The following is a 20,238-nucleotide window of genomic DNA, read 5'->3' as shown; positions in this document are numbered from 1 at the left end:
CTTCCAAAAGTCCCAAGTTCAATTCCCAACAACCACATGATTCACAACCATCTGTAATGAGATCTGGTATCCTCTTCTGGCCTACAGGCAGAACACTGCACACATAATAAATAAATAAATCTAAAAATAATTAATAAAACCAAAACAATAAAAGAGCTTGCTTGGTGAATCACACTTCCAGCCCAGAAACAAATTAGCCAGGAATTATGGCTTTAAGTCACCATAACTCCTAGACATTAAGGAGCAATGCTGCTTGAGAAGTAGTGCGTATACAGTAGTATGCCATGGTACCCGTTAGAGCTGTTAGATGCACTCAAAGTCCTTTTCAAACACTTCAGAACAGCTAGCACTAGAAAATAACTATACACACTGGTCTTTTCTTTATTACTAGTAACATCTATTAAAAAAACAAAAAACTATAAAGCCAGGTGGTGGTGGTGCTCACCTTTAATTTCAGCACTGGGTAGGCAGAGGCAGGCAGATCTCCAAGTTTGAGGCTAATCTAGTCTACAGAGTGAGTTACAGAACAGCCAGGACTGTTACATGGAGAAACCCTTGGTTCAATAGTACAAAACAAAACAAAAAAGAAAACTATAGAACTTTATAGGGCAATTGCAAAGATATTTCCTTTATAATGTGGCAGTTACAATAAACTCTAGATATATCACAAAAACACAAGGCTTACAGAATTGGGGAGATGGCTCATTGAGTAAGAGTGTTTGCTCTGAGAACATGTGGACCTGAGTTTGAATCCCAGCACCCATGGACACAGCTGGGCATGATCATGGTGCCCTCACACTGGTGGGAAGTGACAAGCTGACCCTGATAGGAGCCTATGGTTCAGCGAGACCTCTCTCAAGGTCCTACGGCATAAAGTGGTGCGCATCTCACTCTGACCTCTGCACAGTTGCACACACTCACGCACCACATAAAGCAAAATACAAACCAGCAAGCTTCATGTTATCACCGTGCATTTATTTAATGTTTCTTGTTTTCTGAAACAGGGTGTCACTGTAGCTCAGACTGATCTAGAACTCATTAACTAGTCCAGGACTTGATCTCATGTTTCATCCTGCCTCAGCCTTCTTGGTGTTGGGATTACAGATGTGAGCTTCTGTCTTGCTACCATTGTTTTGAAAGAAGAGAAGCAATCTGCCTACCTCTGACTCCTGAATGGTGAGATTAAAGGGGTGTGCCATTTATACCTATGTATTTTTTATGAAAATAAAAAATATCCATGTACAAGAATAATGAAATGCTTTTTTATCTGTTGCCCTGAAAATAATTACTAACATGTAAATTAGGATTTTATCTTTTAGCCTGGCTTCTCATTTCTATCATAAAAATCAAGGTCATGGTATAGATATTAGCTATTTTAAATATGCATTCTAGATTAGGCACATGCCTTATCTAGTCTTTATACTTCTCCCACTATCTCAGGTTGAATAGTACTAACTGTCCCAAGTATGTGTAGCCTAAATCCACACGGAGAAAGTCGGGCCATCTTAGCCCACTAAATACCTTTTATCATTTCAGAAAAAGCAAATGAGGCTCCTCCTTCCTCATTGTGATCCCATCTTTCAAGATCGGAAACAAGTGCACTTGTAGTGATTCAGCTTGGGCAGTGTTAAACTGCCCTCAAAATTAGAGATAGCATTCAGTATAAAACAATCCCCAAACACCAGTTCCAAATAATCCCTGAGCACACTGTTCATCCAGCAACAAGTCTCCAGAGAGGTAATAAATTAAAGGCACATTTTTTCCAACTTGATGACCACTTCATAGTATTAGAGACAGTACACCAGCCAGGCTAATCCAAGTTCAAATTGATGATATGCCTTCAATAGTAAAAATTGTATGCTGGACAGAATGATCTAGTGTTGGATGTAAGCCAGCACTCTTACTAAGGGAGCGGCAGCTGGGGTGCAATGACTCTTCACCAAAAAGTGACAGTCTAAGCCTCTTCCTCTTCCTTCTCCAAGAAATCAGCCAATGTTCCGCTGTCAACAGGAATTAATAAATATTCTACACCATCAGTTCCCTACAAGATAAAAGAATACTCCATATGTTAATCCTTAGTAATAGCGCTTTAGAACTTTCTATTGCTGATTAAACAAGCAAACTAGACTTCTAAATTATTATTATTATTATTTCTCTGTGTAGACCACGCTGTCCTAGAACTCAAAGATTCACCTGCCTCTGTCTCCTGAGTACTGGAATTAAAGGAGTAAACTAACAATGCCGGGCTTGATTTTATTTGTTAATGTATCTAAGTAAGAAGAAAAATTAAGGCAAAAGGAACATGACGGTGAGTCTAAACACTGAGACACAGCCAAGCACGTTATAACAGCAGTCTAGTTTTCTTCACAGTGCTTTCAGGTATGTCTAACTCTTTGACACTGTCATAAAGTTCACATAAACAAACAAAATCAAAATTTCCTGTTTTCAATACACTTAGAGCTTGGACAACATTCGCTGGTTATCCAGAGGCTGTGGCTAGACATGCCTTGCCCTTTCCAAATTGTACAACAGTTATTTGCTGTTCTACCTCTCTCATCTCAAAAAGTGTCATCTTACTGACTTCTGTTGTTTGAGACAGGGTCTCACTATGTAGCCTGGACTGGCCTGGATCTGACAGACATCCACCTGCCTCTTCCTCCCTAGAGCTGGGGTCAAAGGTGAGCGCCACCACCCCAGCTCTCACTTGATTCTGAATACATCCAAGTAGCTCTCACCTACAAATATCTTTTGGGGTTGGAAAAATGTCTCATCAGTAAGAGCACTGACGGTTGAATTTCCAGCACCTACATGGCAGCTCAAACCATCTAGAACTCCAGTTCCAGGGTATCTAATGCCCTCTTCTAGTTTCCACGGTACCAGGCTTGCACACACGTGCAGATACATACAAACATGCATACAGGTAAGACAGTGATTAGAAATAATTTATTAGAGTCATTCCTCTTTAAGCACTGCCGCACACATCGCCTTCCTAGAGTTGCAGTCCATCTGTAGCACCGGAGCAAGTGCTGTCACACCATTCATCCACAACCCCAGCTATTTCCAGTCTATGGCTTCTGGTCTTTCAGAAGCGTCTGGCACTACAGAGTATCATTCATTCTCTCGTCCCTTGGTTTTTGTGACATCATTTATTGTTTTTTTATTTTTATTTTCTCTCTTGCTGTTTCACCTGCTCTTGTCTTCAGATTATAATAAACACTAACTCTTATACCCAAAGCTATAATAGCAGTCTTACCTTCTTTGTTTTTATGAGTTTGTGATCCCTAAATTCAGTTAGCTGGGCTCGGAGTGTGAGATCACTATTAACAAGGAATGCCTCCCGACACTGCTGGTAAAAATCTTGAAAAGAAAGTCCTAGAGAAATGAAAAGATTAAAGTAATCAATATTTTGCTAGCCCCCACACACCCCCACCAAGAAGACAGGGTATTGCTACATAGCTCTGGCCAGCTTGGAAATCACAGAGATCTCCTTGCCCCTGTTTCCTGAGGGCTGAGATGAAAGGTATGCATAATCAGTATTCTTAAGAAAAGATTACTTTATCGTGTGTGTGTGTGTGTGTGTGTGAGTGTGTGTGCGTGCGCGTGTGCACGCTATATCCTTGAAACAGGCAGTTGTAAGCTGCTCACTGGGTGCTGGGAACAGAACTTGGGTACTCTGCAAGGACAACAAGGCAGGCTCTCAGCTGCTGAGCTCTCTCTCCAGTTTCACGATCAAACACTGAAGACATCCGCGGTACAGATAGCCGTGTAAATAACACTTCAATGGTGCACATTTTGGGTTACAGATTTTAAAGTGGATCAACATATCAAAGAAGTCACTTGTGAATAAATAGGGTGCAACCCTGTGGGCAGTTTTATGAAGCATAAGTAAAATTGACGTTTTAAAAAATTTTAATAATTTATTTGCTTTTATTTTATATGAATTTGTGTTTTGCCTGCATGCATGTCTGCATGAGGGTGTTAGATCCCCTGAAACTAGAATTACAGACAGTTGTGAGCTGCCATGTGGGTGCTGAGGATCAAACTTGGGTCCTTTGGAAGAGTATCCATTGCTCTCAACTGCTGAGCCAACTCTCCAGCCCCCAATAAAAATGACTTTTAAGGGAAGTGTTAACTTAGAAACTGTGAGCATTAAACTTTTTGCACACACTAACACATTTCTGCCAAGGGGATGACAAGTAAGATGCCCCGTGTGTGAAAAGGATGGACTTGGCAGACACACATCCACAGTTGCAGTAGTGCACAGGACTCTAGAAGCGAGTGGGTCGGCCTCCCAATTCCCACAGCAATCTACTGAGCGGTACATCTGCAGAGATGCTGAGGTTGGCGAGAGGTTTGAACAGACACACCCACCACAGAGCAGTCACTTGTCTCTGCTGTGAGACATTCGAGGCTCCAAAGGTACTCTAGAACAGTGAATATAGAAAGACACATTAAATATCACAAATATCAGATACCAGTGTAGGAAGGGCTGTCCTGGTTTTCCAGCTGGTACTTTATAAGTAGCCTGAAAATCCCCCTACGAAAACAAAACAAAAAATCAAATAGAGAATTACTCCGTAGCAGTAAATGCAAGTAAGAATGTCAAATACTTAGCTGGGCTTCATTGTTTTTTGTTCTTTCTCCAAGAAAATCACATTCTCACAGGAAAAAGAGGCTTTTCTTATCTAGGAGCATGTATGTGCAAATGCATACTCACACACACACACACACACACACACACACACACACACACACACACACACACACACACAGAGCTTTCTACAATAAACCTGAGAAGGTAGGTTTGCTGACACTTGCGTAGTTTCAGGTGCTCAGAATACTGAGACAGGGTTGCTTGGACACAGTCCCAGACCTCTATCCTATGCTGGGCGTAGTAGCACAGGTCTTTAATCTCAGAACCCAGCAAGCATAAGCAAGTAAATCTCTGGGTTTGTTCCAGGAAAACCTGGTCTATACAGCAGGTTCCAGGGCAGCCAAGACTACATACACAGTGAAAACTTATCTCAAAAAAACAACAAAACAAACCAAAACCCTCTAGCTAACAGCAAACACCCATCTCACACCCACAAAAGAAAATACAGCAAATGCTCTTCAATGTATTCACAACTTAGACATTTTTGTTCAGAAACAAGAAAGTTGCCTCCGTGCATATATGAGCATCATGTATGTGTCTGCTGGATTCCCTTAGAACTGAGGTTACATACACCTATGGGTCACCATGGGATCCTAGGACTTGAAGTCCAAGAATGCTTTATTTCAACTCTGAGGTATCTCCCCAGCCCCTTACATTTGTTAAGGAAATACTAAAATAGTTTTTGACTATCTTATTGACCAATAAAATAGCTTCCTTGGTCAATTTCACAGGCGAATAGTGGATACTTTGCCTGTTATGTAATCCAGTCCTGGTCACTGTTTTTATTATCTTTCTTAATCCTTTACAGCAAGTAAAGGATTTGTCTCTGTCCATTATAAACTATCAAGTTGACACAGTCCAGCTGAAACTTACTTGAGAAGAGACTCCTAATTGGGGAAATCATCAGATAACACTGGTGCATGGGCATGTCTGTGGGGAAACTGTCTGTATTGTTAATTGATGTAGCAGGGCCAAGGCTACGGTGGGTGGCACCAACCTTAGCAGGTAGAACTGGGCTGTAAGACATCTAAGCAGGACCCATGAGCAAGTCAGCAGACAGCATTCCTCCATGGCTTCTGCCTTGAGTTCCTGCTTGGAATCTTCTCCTGACTTCCCTCAATGATCGACTGTGACGTGGAAGTGTAAGCCAAGTAAATCCTTTTCTCCCCCAAGTAGCTTTTGATTACGATGGTTAGCACAACAGCAGAATCCAAGGACAGCACTACCACTGGTAAACTTAGGAGTACATCCTCGGAATGTGTTTTGCTTTTTTGAAGAGCTAGGATTGAATTAAGGCTTTGTGTATGTGAGCCAAGTGCTTGCTCTACCAACAATCTTCACTCCTCGTCCTCGAATGTACAGGGCCTTTCTTTGGTAGTGGTGCCAGGAAGCACGGGGTTGACCATCAAGCTACATCTCTAGCCTTAAACGTGTGTATATATATGTATGTGTGTGTACTTCTATCTTTATACCTTTATATATACATAACTATTTTATTTTTAATTTTCACTCTTACCTTGCATTGGGGGTAAGGCTTCGTAAGACATGAATCAGAGAACTAAGTGGGAGAGATCCAGACTGTTTAACCAGAAGGGAATTCTCATAGGATGTTTCTTCAGTATAAGGACTATATGTAGTAGTTTCATACCAAAGCCAATTATAAAGACTCTGCTTTGCATGATCCCACACTACAGAAGACGATCAAACAAAGAATTACAAGTTATTGCCATGCCACCATGCTCCATGAGACGTCGCTGCAGTGAGAGTGGAGAAGCACTTAAGGGAGGCACCCAAAGGCTGGGGATGCAGCTCACTGACGGGGCGCTGGCTTCACACCTTAGTACTGACGTGATTTTGTTATTGTTACGTAACCTGTAAATCATAATCTGCTTCCTCTGTCAATCACTGTCCTACTCTTTTTGTTGTTTTGAGACAAAGTCTCCTTATGTGGCCCAGGCTGGTCTCTTGCCTCAGCTTCCCAAGTGCTAGTATGGCAACTATGAGACTTGGGTAACATCTAAATCTTTATTTTTACATTGAATACAAGTGAAATTATCTCAGCACCATCAATAATTTTTTTAGAACATTAGTAAAGCAGTCGGGTGTAGTGGCATAAATCTTTAATCCCAGCACTTGGGAGGCAGAGGCAGGTAGATCCCTGTGAGTTTGAGGTCAGTCTGGTCTACATTGAGACTTACACAATGAGACCCTGCCTCCAAAATTAAAAATAAAATACAGCTAAGCAGGCTAAAGAAATGGCTCAGCAGTTACGAATGCTGACTGCTATTGCAATCACCTATACTTTCAGTTCCAGTGATCGGCTGCCCATGGGCCTCTTCACCATGTGGTATAGCACATAAACTCCCACAGGCAAAAATCACATGAATAAAATAAATAAATCTTAAAAACTTAACAATTAACCTTCTGTTATATCATTATCACAAAATCTTTGAATTTACAAAATAAACATTGCAAGCTGGGTGGTAGAGCAGTCCTTTAAATCCCAGCACTTGGGAGGAAGAGGCATGCAATCTCAGTGAGTTTGGGAGGAAGAGGCATGCAATCTCAGTGAGTTTGGGAGGAAGAGGCATGCAATCTCAGTGAGTTTGAGGCCAGACTAGTCTACAAAGCAAGTTTCAGGGCAACATAACACAGAGAAACCCTGTCTCAAAACAACAACGACAACAAAAAAGCAACACGGTAATACCACAAAGGGTAGGATAAAACCAGAATAACAGGTCTACTCTTCCCCGTGTTGACTTCAGATATAAACATATTTCTTTAGTGTAGATCTTTATTTCCAATAAATTGAGACCACCTTTTGACAAGCTGAAATTTACTAGAAAACAGCAAGAAAATTTTGTGAGACTACTCTCTCAAGGAAAAAGAGACTAAAATGCAACTTACTGAGAGGAGCATGGAGGTGATCAATAGATGCTATAAGGTACACGTTACGCAAAGACGACAACTGTCCAAGAATTTGCTGGCTATTGTCTCCTCTCAACATTTGACTATCCAAATTGTGGATAAGAAGGAAGAGTTCTAAAGAAGAATCTAGAAGGAAAGGAAATTCAATTATTATTTTCAGAACGGATTGTCAAGTCCTTAGCACAAACAATGCCTAAGCTATATCAAAGGAAGGTGCTAAGCAAGCCTCCATACATGAGCAACAAAACCCAGCCACAAGCGCAGATATGATTTATAAAAATTACTGAACAACATCTGGAGCTGGGAAGATGGCTCCGTTGGTAAACTGCTTACTGTACGAGCATGAGGACCTGAGTTCAACCCTCAGCAACCATTAGTAGAACAGAAAAATAAACACACAAACACTATCAAACAACATAAGTGTCAGACAAAGATGCACGAATGTGTTACAGGCACTTCATACTGACAAAACAAAAAGTAAAAATTATTCTGAAGCCGGGTGCTGGAGGCGCACACCTTTAATCCCAGCACTCGGGAGGCAGAAAGAGGTGGATTTCTGTGAGTTCGAAGCCAGCCTGGTCCAGGGCACGCTCTAAAACAATACAGAGAAAGCCTGTCTCAAAAAACAAAGAACCAAAAAAATTCTGAAATAAAAGGCCATACAGAGTGAAAACAATAGGAGTAACTTCTGTTAGGAGAAATTCATAGAACAAATTAGTATAACAGGAAAGACAAATTATTTTAAAGAAATCTAACTTGACACTGACTAGAGTATCCATATTAAAATAATATTCATCTTTTTGTCTAAAATACCATAAATACAGAGATGCAGAGTATAACTTCATCCTAAATGCTGCAGATGATTTCCTTTATGTTACCTTCTTTAAATTTGTTTATTATCCAGTCTCGCTGATCCAGAACAGTCTGGAAAGTACCCATATGACTGAGGACATCTTCAGTTATAGAATTCAAGATCTACATCATAGAAGTGCAAGAGGTACCATATCAACTGCAATGTATTCTGTCACATACGATAAATACAATTAGCAAATTAATCTTTTTTCATAAATTAATTAAAAGTTATTTTGAGTTTGTCATAAAGTTTAAAAAAGTACTTAAAATTCCACTGGGTATTTAAGTATATCTAATTCTTTTAAAAAAAATACATTAAGGCTAAAAGAAAAAGAGAAGAATAACACAGGCAGAAAAAAAAAAACAGTAAAAGAAACTTCAAATTATGAATGTGCTGGGCACACACCTTTAATCCCAGCACTCAGGAGGCAGAGGCAGGCAGATTTCTGTGAGTTCAAGACCAGCCTGGTCTACAGAGTGAGTTCCAGGATAGCCTTCAAAGCCACAGAGAAACCCTGTTTCAATCCCTCCCCCCCAAAAAACTATGAATGTGAGCCAGGAGCAGTGGTGCACACCTTTGATCCCAGCACACTGGAGGCACAGGCAAGCGGATCTTTGTAGATTGAAAGCTAGCCTGGTCTACACAGGGAGTTCCAGGACAGTCTGGTCTACATACAGAGACGCCGTCTCAAAATAACCAAAGGTGGCCCAACTATGAACACATCTCAAGAAACAATAGTAAAAACAGGATACTACATTGGCTAATATCCAATATCCAAAACCTTGATATAATTCACAGTTGAAGTAAAAATAGCCTATGATAAAACTATCTGCTGTTTATATTTTTATTATTTGTATACCAAAATAATACAAAATCCTAATAAAATTACAGATTCTATAAGCAAACTCTCAGCTGTTCCACTAGTAACTTGGTGTAGTAAATGAAGGCAACATTTCCTTAACGTTTAGACAAGCCAGGCCTTTTGTGAATGTGCTAGCTAGTTTTATGCCATCTTGACACATGCTAAAGTCATGAGAGCAGTGAGCCTCAATTAAGAAAAATGCCTCCTTACGATTCATCTGCCGCTGGGTGCTAGTGGCACATGCCTTTAATCCCAACACTCGGGAGGCAGAGGCAGGGGATTTCTGTGAGTTCCAGACCAGCCTGGTCTACAAGAGCTAGTTCCAGGACAGGTTCCAAAGCCAGAGAAATCCTGTCTTGAAAAACCAAAAAAAGATCCATCTGTATGAAAGCCTGGAGGGCATTTTCATAATTATTGATCAACGGGGGAGGGCCCAGCCCATGGTAGGTGGCTCTATCCCGCTGGTGGTCCTAGGTTCTATAAAAAAACTAGGCTGAGCAAGTCATGAGGAGCAAGCCAGTAAGCAGTGCCCTCTATGGCCTCTGCATCAGCTGTTTGAGTTCCTGCCCCAACTTCCTTTAACGATAAGCTAAGATGTGTAATCCAAATAAGTCCTTCCCTCCTCAATTTGTTTTTGGTCATGGTGTCTCATTACAGCAACAGGAACCCTGACTAGGAAGTGACTACCTATGTAGATGCTTATCAGGGTGAACGTTTCTGTGTGGGTACGGGTGGGGGCCATGGGACAAACTTGGGTGTTGTTTTTAGGTGCTGTCAACACAAATTTTTATTTATCAATTTTTTTTTCTTTTTGGTTTTTCGAGACAGGGTTTCTCTGTATTATTTTGGAGGCTGTCCTGGAACTTGCTCTGTAGACCAGGCTGGCCTCGAACTTACAGAGATCCGACTGCCTCTGCCTCCCAAGTGCTGGGATTAAAGGTGTGCGCCACCAACGCTTGGCTTTTATTAATTATTTTTAAAAGGATTTTCTCCATTATTTTTTGTCTTAAAAGTGTTTGCCTGGTGTGGAGAAATGGCTCAGTGAGTAACAGCACCCACGTGCAGCTCACAACTGTAACTCGAGTTCCAGGGATCTGATGCCCTCACACAGACATACATACAGGGAAAATGCCAACGTACATAAAATAGAAATATATTATTTTTAAAAAAGTGTTTGCCTACATGTATATGTGCATCATGTGCATGCAGTGCCCATGGAGGCCAGAAGAGGGCATCAGATTCCCAGAACTGGAGTTATAGACAGTTGTGATCTGCCATGTAGTCTAAAGTAAAACCTGGGTTCTGTACAATAACAGCAAGCATTCTTAACCAATAACCAACTCTATACCCCTATTAATTTATTTTGAGACAGGGTCTCTCATTGGCACAGAGATCATCTAGCGGTAAGGCTGGTTGACTAGTGAGCCTTGGTGATCAGGGACCTCCTTCCCCTGCCTCAGATCTTATTTACAGACCAAGCCATTTCCCCAGCCCCATGTCAATTTCACAGTAATAAATTCAATGATAAAAACTTAAAGCTAGACTGCTCTGGATTCAAACATATGATCTATACAGGCCAAAATAAAATCCTTTATATTCAGGGTTCAGAGCAGAAATTCCATCCTCAGCCCTGTGGGGCCACCATGACATAGGGACATAAAAAAGACATAGTATCATTCCATTTAACAGTTTTGAAACTTACTGATTTCACACTGATTCCAGGAAAGAAGCCATTGATGACAACATGAATGGAATTTTGAAGCATGGTGACTCGAAATTTTTCTAGTAAGTCTCTCTTGGACCCCAAACCATAGAGCACAATGTTGAACCCAAGGCTGTAAGGCAAGACAATATCCACAAAATTAAAACTTAAGACTTCTGACTGCCAGCTTCATTATCAAACAGTCTAAGCTTATATGGACTGCACAAAGAAAAGCATAAAAGGGTAAAAATAAGAGTCAGATACTTGGCATATATCTATAATCCCAGCACTTGGGAGACAGAGTTAGAATTACTGTTATCTTGGAGCCAGCATGGTTAACAAAGCAAGTTCCAGGCTATATAGTGTGACTCTGATTCATAAACACAAAAATAAATAAATAACATTAAAAGTACAAAGAGTACTGAAAGAACTAAGGCAGCTACACAGTTAAATTGTTGGTTCCCTAGAACATAGTCAAGGCACCATTCACCACCTACGAGAGACCACAGTTCCAACTTGTTTGGCAGCTTTCTCTGCAGGCCTGAAGGTAAGAATGACTATGGTCAATACTGTAACATTTAAGACAGGCTAAAGGAAAGTTGAAATTAACAAATTAAACTGGAACAGTGAATCATACTATAATGATAATTCAACTTTATTACAATAATGAACATCTGGAAGTTGTATTAGCTAGAAGGTTTTCCAGGAAGGTAGCATTTCACTTTAGAAAGACCACAATATTTGGAGTAACTAGGGAAGAGGAACAAAAATGCCAAAGAATTAACTGTCATGTAGAAAACTGTAAGCAGCCAGGCGTTGGTGGCGCACACCTTTAATCCCAGCACTCGGGAGGCAGGCAGATCTCTGTGAGTTCGAGGCCAGCCTGGTCTACAGAGCGAGTTCCAGGACAGCCTCCAAGATAATACAGAGAAACCCTGTCTCAAAAAAACCAAAAAAAAAAAAAAAAAAAAAAAAAAAAAAAGAAAACTGTAAGCATATCAAAATAACAGAATTTAGAGACTGATGAATGCAGAAGATGAAGGAAAAATGTAGTTTTCTGCTCTAGGTAACTACATGGAATGGTTGACATGTCCCATGCTGGGAAGGAGGCAAGTGAAGAGACTGGTTTCAGCAGGGCAGCCAAGTGAGATGCTCAACATATAGTCCAATAGTTATGTCTACTGCTGCTGCTGGGTAATGTCAGCATTGGACATTACAGTGCCAAGAGTCACTCATATAAAAAGAACAGCTGAAGCACAGTGAGAGAAAGAATGGAACCAAATCCAAATTCATAATTATCTACAGAAACCCATCAAACCAAACAACATTTATACGAGGTTCCTCAACATGCATGACAGCTAGGATGGAACAGGAAATATATTCCCTGGGAGATTCTGGCAAGGCCAAAGTAGCAGGAACAGCCAAGGAAATTCACAGAGCTAGTTATGCCACTCAATTAGGGACTACAGGTCTAGACTGGGAAGCAAAGCCAAGCTTGAGCTGACATACTGGAAGAAGGGAGAACTGGTAGGCTGAAAGACGGGATTAAAAAGCAAAGAGCTGCTGTACAAGCATATATAGCTATACGAATATAGCTACTGAGAAAAACCGAGGTCTTTGCAGAAGAGATAACTTCTGTACCTGCAGGCATGGTGTCTGATTGCTTTCCATGTTTGTTCCCCCCCCCCTCCAATGACATTTCCTCCATGTCCTCCTCTCCTCCCTCCCAATGAATTGAACCCAATGCTTCACAAATGCTAGGCACACACTCTTCCACTAAGACACAGCCCGGTCTTTGCTGTTGTTTCCAATCTGAAACAGGGCTTTGTAAAGTTGCTCGGAACTAACTTCACACTGACTTATCTTCCTCGGTGGTATTTGGTTTTTTGTTTGTTTGCTTTGGTTTTTCAGGATAGGGTTTCTCTGTAGCTTTGGAGTCTGTCCTGGAACTCACTGTGTAGACCAGGCTGGATTCAAACTCAGAAAACCACCTGCCTCTGCCACTCGTGGTGTGTGCCACCAGCACCCAGCAACTTTGCTATTTGCTAGCGTGTAGGTATATTTTCATGAGTATACAGCTTAAAAAGTGAACACCTATTTATTTTTGAATTTGTGAATAGGCTCACATGCCCATAGTAGTAGTATAGTAGTAAAGAGTGACCTTGACATCTGTCTTGATCCTCCTGCCTCTTCACATCAAGCGCAAGGATGACAGGTGTGTGCATCACACCAGGCTAAGATGCTCCTGATATACGTTTTGAAAATTATGAAGATCTCATTAAATTAGTCTCCTAGATATTTTTTCCCCTTTTTCTTTTTTGGTTTACAAGACAGGGTATCTCTGTGTAGACCAGGCTGACCTCAAATTCAGAGATCTGTCTGCCTCTGCCTCCCAGATACTGGGATTAAAAGCATTTGTTACCACCACTCTGAGTCTTCCAGACATTTTAATGGAAAGAAAATTATAACTGAAGCATATGAAAAGTAAAATTAAAATAATATTTTAAGAAATCATTTTAAAAGGTAAATGGTCAGGTAACAAATCTCACCACGCTCTAAAAGTCCATGTATACAGAATTACATTAAAATAAAATATATTCTATTTCTTTTTGAAACAGGGTCTTATGTTGTGGAGGTTTGAGTAAGAATAATCCCCATAGGTTCATATATTTGAATGCTTGGTAACAGAGAGAGGCATTATTTGAAAGGATTAGAAGCGTGATCTTGTTGGAGGAAAGGGCACTGGGAGTTAGACTTCAAAGTTCCAACGGCCCAAGCCAAGTCCAATGTCTTTCTCTTCCTGATGTCTACAGACCCACCACGATAATGAACTAAAATTCTGAAGCTGTAAGCATTCCTAATTAAATGTTTTCCTTTATAAGAGTGCCTTCGTCATAGTGTCTCTTCACCACAATAGAAGACACATGTAACATAGGCTGCTTTGAACTTGTTAAGTAGCTAGAGATGACCTTCAATTTGTGGTCTTTCTGCTTTCAGCTTTCAAGTACTGGGATTAAATCTACAATCTAATTGACACGTTTATTGATTTTTTATTACAATTTTTATTTTATACGCATTGGTGTTTGCCTACATGTATGTGTGTGTGGTGGGGGGTGGTGTCAGATCTCCTGGAATATGAGTTACAGACAGTCGTGAACTGCCATGTAGGTGCTGGGACTTGAACCTGGGTCCTTTAGAAGAGCAGCCAATGCTCTTAACCACTGGGCCATCTTTCCAGTTCCACGCTTATTAATCTTTACAACAATAATTTTTCATTTTTTGTTTGTTTTTCCAGACAGGGTTTCTTTGTGTAGTCCTAGCCGTCCTGAAACTCACTCCTGTAGACCAGGCCGACCTCAAAGAGAGTTCTGGGATCAAAGTTGTGCACCACCATGTCTGGCTCACAAGTTTTTAAAAACACTACAGATTTTCATAGTGCTGAGTCATCTTACAGATGGTGAAGTTCAGTTTCCAGCCCTTACATGATGGCCCACAACTCTAGTTCCAGGGGAGCTAACACTCTCTTCTGACTTCTGTGGACAGTAGGCATACATGTGCAGCATATACATACATGCAGTTAAAACACACACAAACATAAAATAACTCTATAATTTCTGAGAAGACTCATATAATAAAATGACATTTCTATATCTAAGTTGTAAAACTGGAGAAAAGCCATATAATTTGTTGTGCTCTTTGAATGTGGTCTTATAAAGCCAAGGCTGGTCTAGAATTTGCTTATATAGTTCCAGGCTGGCTTCAAATTCACGATACCCAACTCAGTGCCACCTTACCCACAGACTCTCCAGGTTACAAGAATGTGCCAGGGCAGTTGGTCTTGCACCTGTGTGCATGCCTAAGCTGGGTAGTTTTTGTCCAACTTGATGCAAACCTAGACATACTCAGACAGAGGGAACCTCAATTGAGGGACTGCCTTTATCAGACTGGCCTGTGGGCTATCTATGGGGACATTTCCTGTCTTTCTTTACATGCATGCCTGGCACCTACAGAGGCCAGAAGAAGATACTGAGGTACCTGGAACTGGACTCACAAAAAGTCATGAGCTGCCCTGTAGGTGCTGGGAATTGAACCCCGGTCCTCTGGAAGAATAACCAGTGTTCATAACCTGAATCTTCTCTCTATTCCTGCCACTGGACTTTTAAAATGTTGAAATCTTTTCAAGACTAAGACTTTTAATGTGTACGTCAGGTTGATAAAGGGTGGACTGTGCTGGTTATTTTGCCAATTTAATATAAACCTTGACACCAGGAAGACGGAATCTCCTCTGAGGAATCGACTGGGTCAGACTGCCCTGCAGGCATGTCTGTGGGCCATTTATGATTTCTGATCGGTGAAGTAGGCTCTAGCTCACTTAGGGTGGTGCTACCATGGGCAGGTGAGCCTATTATATAAGAAAGGTAGCTGAGCCAGCTAAGGGATGCAAGCCAGTAAGCTGTGTGGTTTTGCTTCCAGTTTCTGCCTGAGTTCCTGCCTTGACTTCCCAAAATGATGTCAGATAAACTCTTTACTCCCCAAGTTGCTTTTGGTCATGGTTTGATCAACAGAAAAGCAAACCACCACAATAACGTGTGTGTGTGTGTGTGTGTCTGTGTGTGTGTATGCAAGTGTGTATGCAAGTGTGTATGCAAGCGTGCACGTGTTTGCGCATCACTATAAAAATAAAATCAGAGGGATGGCTAGTTGTATTAGTGAGTAAAAGCACCACACATGCCTGATAACTTAAGTTATATCTTTAGGACCTACTCCTACAAGCTGTCCTCTGACCTCCCACATGCCCTATGGGAGGCAGAAGCAGGTAGATAGACCCCTGTGAGTTCAAGGCCAGCCTGGCTTACGAGAGTTCCAGGACAAAGCAATGAAAGTTTGTCTCAAAAGCAAAACAAACAAAGGGAAATGAAAAGAAATATGCTTTGGGGTTAGTACTAGATAGTAAATCTAAGGCCTCATATATGTACAGTATACAACTGCTCTACCACTGAGCTATATACCTAACCTGAAAATCAAATATAGCAAATATGTTTTTTGGTTTGTTTTTTGAGACACAGTCACTCTATGTATTCTGGCTGTCCTAGAAATTCACTGTGATGACCAAGCTGGCCTAGAATTCACAGAGATCACCTGCTTTTGTCTGCCTCCCAAGTGCTGGGATTAAAGGCACATACCACCACAACTGGCTGCAAATTATATTTTAACACAGACATATACATATACATATTACTCTTCATTGTACCAGGGTGTACAATGATAATACTTACTGTAACTGTAGCATCCATTTACGAAACAATTTCTCATGCTGTTGATTTAACTGTTCAATTTCAGCAGAAAAGGAAGGTGAGAATTTGCTCAATAAGTTACGTAGCGTTTTCTTTAAAAAGAGAGAGGAAGGTATTAGTGGAGATACTGACTTAAATGAGGTATGGAAATAAGTAAACCAACTGAATCTAAGAAATTCCTCAAATATAACTTAAATGCTTATTTAATTAAAAGCTGTTTTATGTGTATTAGTGTTTTTTTATATAAATGGTGCCTGTGGAGCTCAGAAGAGGTTATGAGATTCCCTGAACTGGAGTTATAAATGTTTATGAGCTACCACATGGATGCTGGGAACTGAATCTGGTTCTTCTGCAAGAGGAAGTGCTCTCAATGATTGGACCATGTCTCCAGCCTCTTTTAAAGTTCTTTTTTATTTCAAGTGTATAGTAACAATATAGAATTTTGCTAAGTTTGCCTAGAACCATTTAAACGATTACAACAAACTCCAAATATACAGCTTTAATTTCTAAAAATATAGTTACTATAAGATGATCAACTCCGCTTCCCAGTTTTTACAACAAATTCAGGCAGACAAAAACCAATTCAAAGATAACAAAAACCAATAAAATGTCTCAAGCGAGTGGGTTCGGGGCTGCTGATAAGAAGCAGAGCGCTTGTCAAGTATGAGGCCCTGAACCGAATTGTCAGCACTACAGTAACAATACAAAGAAATACCAAACCTGCAGATCTGAAAAATTATAAAAACTGAGGTAGCAATTCAATAATTTTTGGAAAATATTCAAGTTTCTTTATAATTCACCATTAGAATGAGGCACAAGTAAGATTGCCAGCTTTTTATTTCCTTTCCCTTTTTTCAAGACAGGGTTTCTCCATATAACTTTCTTGGCCATCCTGGAACTCACTCTGTAGACCAGGTTGGCCTTGGATTCACAAAGATCCATCTGCCTCTGCCTCCCAAGGCTGGGATTAAAGGCGTGCGCCACCTCTGCCCAGCAGGATTGGCAGTTTTAACCCTAGGCCGTAAGAGGTGATCTGCTTTCCTACTCCCTATGTCTATCATCATCAGCTACCTGAGTGGTCCAACAAGGAAAACAGACATGGCGTGTCTCCTAGATCTGCTAACCTTCAGCTGACCCACAGACATGAGAAATAAATGCCAATGCTATGCCTGGAACGTCTTACATTCTTGCAGAGATTATTTGCTCAAGTCTTTTTACCCATGTTGCTTAAATAAACATAGATGGCAAATATCAGTGTTGTTTCTTTCTAGGAAAGCCTTTTCTTTCCTTCAATCAATCAATCTATCTATCTATCTATCTATCTATCTATCTATCTATCTATCTATCTATCGCATGTATGTGTTCCTGTTTGTGTGTGAGTGGTGGTACATGTTTCCACAAGTAGTGGTATCTTCCTCAATCACTCTCAACCATTGTATGTTTATGTAGCACCTGTGCTCATGGTGCCCAAAGAGGCCAGACTAGGACATCAGATCCCCTTGATCTAGAAATACAGATAGTTGTGAGGCAACTAATATGGGTACTGTAAACTGAAACAGGGTGCTCTGTAAGACCAGTGTTCCTAACCATCGAGTCGTCTCTCTAGTTCCTTGTCCTTATTTTCTGATAGGGATTCTTTTTTTTTTTTTTAAATTTTACTTTATTATTTTAAATGTGTATATGACATTTATATATATGAATGCAGATACATGGGACTGTGGCACACTGTGGAAGTGAGCCAGTAACATTCTCTGCTGGGTTACAATTATTAACCCCACTTTCCTTTTAGATTTTTATTTTGTCTTTAATTATGGGAGAAGGTATCTGGTAAGCTGCCCATGGAGGCTAGAAGAGAGTCCTGGGTCTCCTGGAGCTAGAATTACAGGTAGTGGTGAGTCAAACGGGTGCTGGGAACTACACTTTGGTCCTCTATAAGAACAGTAAATACTGTGAACTCCTGAGGCATCTTTCCAGCCCTTAAGCCCTACTGACAGACTTACAACTCAGTGGCCACGTCCTATGTTAAAGGAGGCTAGTGGTCAAAGTTCCAACAAGGACCGATGTGCTGGACTGTTTGTAACAGGAGCTAATGGGAAGATTGAGCAAGGTCACCGTGCTACCTCACTGCACTCTGCAACTTTCCAAACAGCTAGGAAGGGAGGCATCCCCCTCACTTCTGCAAAGTTGTATCAGGGAGCAGTCAGGCTGTAGATGCTATACAGACCAATGTGAAGTCATGAAGAGCACGTGCGTGAAGTGAGGAGCACAAAAAGCTATGGCTCAATAGTTATTTTAAATTCTGAGAAAAAAGGAATAGAAGAAAGTAAAATTATGTGAAATAGAATTCTCATCAGTGAATTCTTTAAAATTTATGCAACTTGTGTTTAATGACCACAACACATTAACTTGTGCTTTATTTTGTGAGGGAAAGTATTCTGCTCCTGTTCATGTTTTCCAATGCACTGCTAATGTATTTGAGGTCACAATTAACAGAACACTGATAACACCATTATAGCCTACCTGATCCAGTTTGGCTCTCTTCACCTTCTGCAGGGTTCTATCAGATGTCAAAACTTTGGAACTGCTATGGGCTTCAAAATATTCTTCCACCAAGTCACTCTGAAATGGACAAAATAACTTCAGATATCCATATTGCATAAAATGTAGACAGTAACTAGTTTAAATTGGGCTCAAGAAATCCTCATGCCACACCTTTGAAAACAGGTGGAAATACAAGTGTATATTAACACACCTAACTAAAATACTGTATCTTTCTTTTTTCCTTTCTTCTTCTTCTTCTTCTTCTTCTTCTTCTTCTTCTTCTTCTTCTTCTTCTTCTTCTTCTTCTTTTATTTTTATTTTTTTTTGAGATAGGGTTTCTCTGAATTGTCTGGAGGCTGTCCTAGAACTCACTCTGTAGACCAGGTTGGCCTCAAACTCACAGATTCACCTGTCTCGGCCTCCTGAGTGCTGGAATTAAAGGCGTGTGCTACCAACACCCGGCTTGTTTTTGTTTTTCAAGACAGGGTTTCTCTGTAGCTTTGCAGACTGTCTATAGACCAGGCTGGCCTCAAACTCATAAAGATCCATCTGCCTCTGCCTCCTGAGAGCCAGCTTTGACAGTTAAAAAAAAAAAAAAGTATACAGGTCAAGGATCAAAGATATTTAATGCCACCAATACATTAATTCTGATGAAAATATGAATTAAAAATAACTGGCAGGGTGTGGTGGCTTATATTTTTAAATCCCAGAACGTGGGAGGCAGAGGTAGGTGGCTCTCTGAGTTTAAACCCAGCTCAATCAACATACAGGACAGGCAGAGCTGTATAATACAGAGATCCTATGTACGTTACAGTGCTGATCGTAAATAAACATCCAGAAATGAAGAGAAAGTCCAAATACAGAAACAAGTATGTATGGGAATTCATGTGTAAAACTAAGAACAAACAAACAAAAAGAACTATTTTGACCCAACAAAATTATCTCTAAATTATAATATATAATTTTACTTTTATGTTAAAAAGATTATAATTTATCAGGGCCTTTGCTTCTCCTCAGACAATCTTAGTTATTCCTTAACTATTTAGTGCTCATGAAAAAAAAAAGAAATCAATATCAAGGTTAAGAAAAATAGATCACTGGTTATTTTTCTGATTTGAGGCAGGATTAATCTCTGGGTTGGCAAAAAAGTTGACAACTACTGAAATAGTATGGTACCTACTGTCCTGAATCTTCACAGACAACAGTAGACAATGAGCCCCTTGTAAAAACAGCATGAAGTTGAGAGAGGAGGAGCCTAGATTTACTGCTCTGCACTCAAGGTCAGCCTGTGCTTACAATACTCCTGCAAAATCATTCAGCATGGACTGGCAGTCGGATACACATCGCCGAGCATCCCTGCTACAGCAACAAAACTACGTGAAAAGGAAGTTCATGCACTACTGA

The 20,238-nt window shown here is 40.4% G+C and overlaps 1 protein-coding gene across 4 annotated transcripts in view; it reads right to left on the bottom strand.

Annotated features, from left to right (window-relative positions):
* Positions 1–954: 954 nt before the first annotated feature.
* The window catches only part of Orc2 (origin recognition complex subunit 2), a 40,088-nt gene continuing 20,804 nt past the window's right edge, over positions 955–20,238 (bottom strand). For all 4 annotated transcript variants that reach the window (XM_005070609.4, XM_013113779.3, XM_021227448.2 and 1 more), the window contains 9 exons: positions 18,814–18,912; positions 16,276–16,385; positions 11,000–11,132; positions 8,461–8,557; positions 7,562–7,708; positions 6,171–6,342; positions 4,476–4,537; positions 3,254–3,372; positions 955–2,041 (listed from right to left, as the gene is read on the bottom strand). In XM_005070609.4, the coding sequence (XP_005070666.2) occupies positions 1,955–2,041; positions 3,254–3,372; positions 4,476–4,537; positions 6,171–6,342; positions 7,562–7,708; positions 8,461–8,557; positions 11,000–11,132; positions 16,276–16,385; positions 18,814–18,912 (1,026 nt within the window). In that variant the 3' untranslated portion in view covers positions 955–1,954. The remainder of the gene's footprint in view (positions 2,042–3,253; positions 3,373–4,475; positions 4,538–6,170; positions 6,343–7,561; positions 7,709–8,460; positions 8,558–10,999; positions 11,133–16,275; positions 16,386–18,813; positions 18,913–20,238) is intronic.

This window comes from Mesocricetus auratus, unplaced genomic scaffold (assembly GCF_017639785.1).
Source record: "Mesocricetus auratus isolate SY011 unplaced genomic scaffold, BCM_Maur_2.0 Super-Scaffold_100010, whole genome shotgun sequence".
Lineage (NCBI taxonomy): Eukaryota > Metazoa > Chordata > Mammalia > Rodentia > Cricetidae > Mesocricetus > Mesocricetus auratus.
Note: the sequence above shows the minus strand (reverse complement) of the source record. Positions and strands in the feature narration are given on the sequence as shown.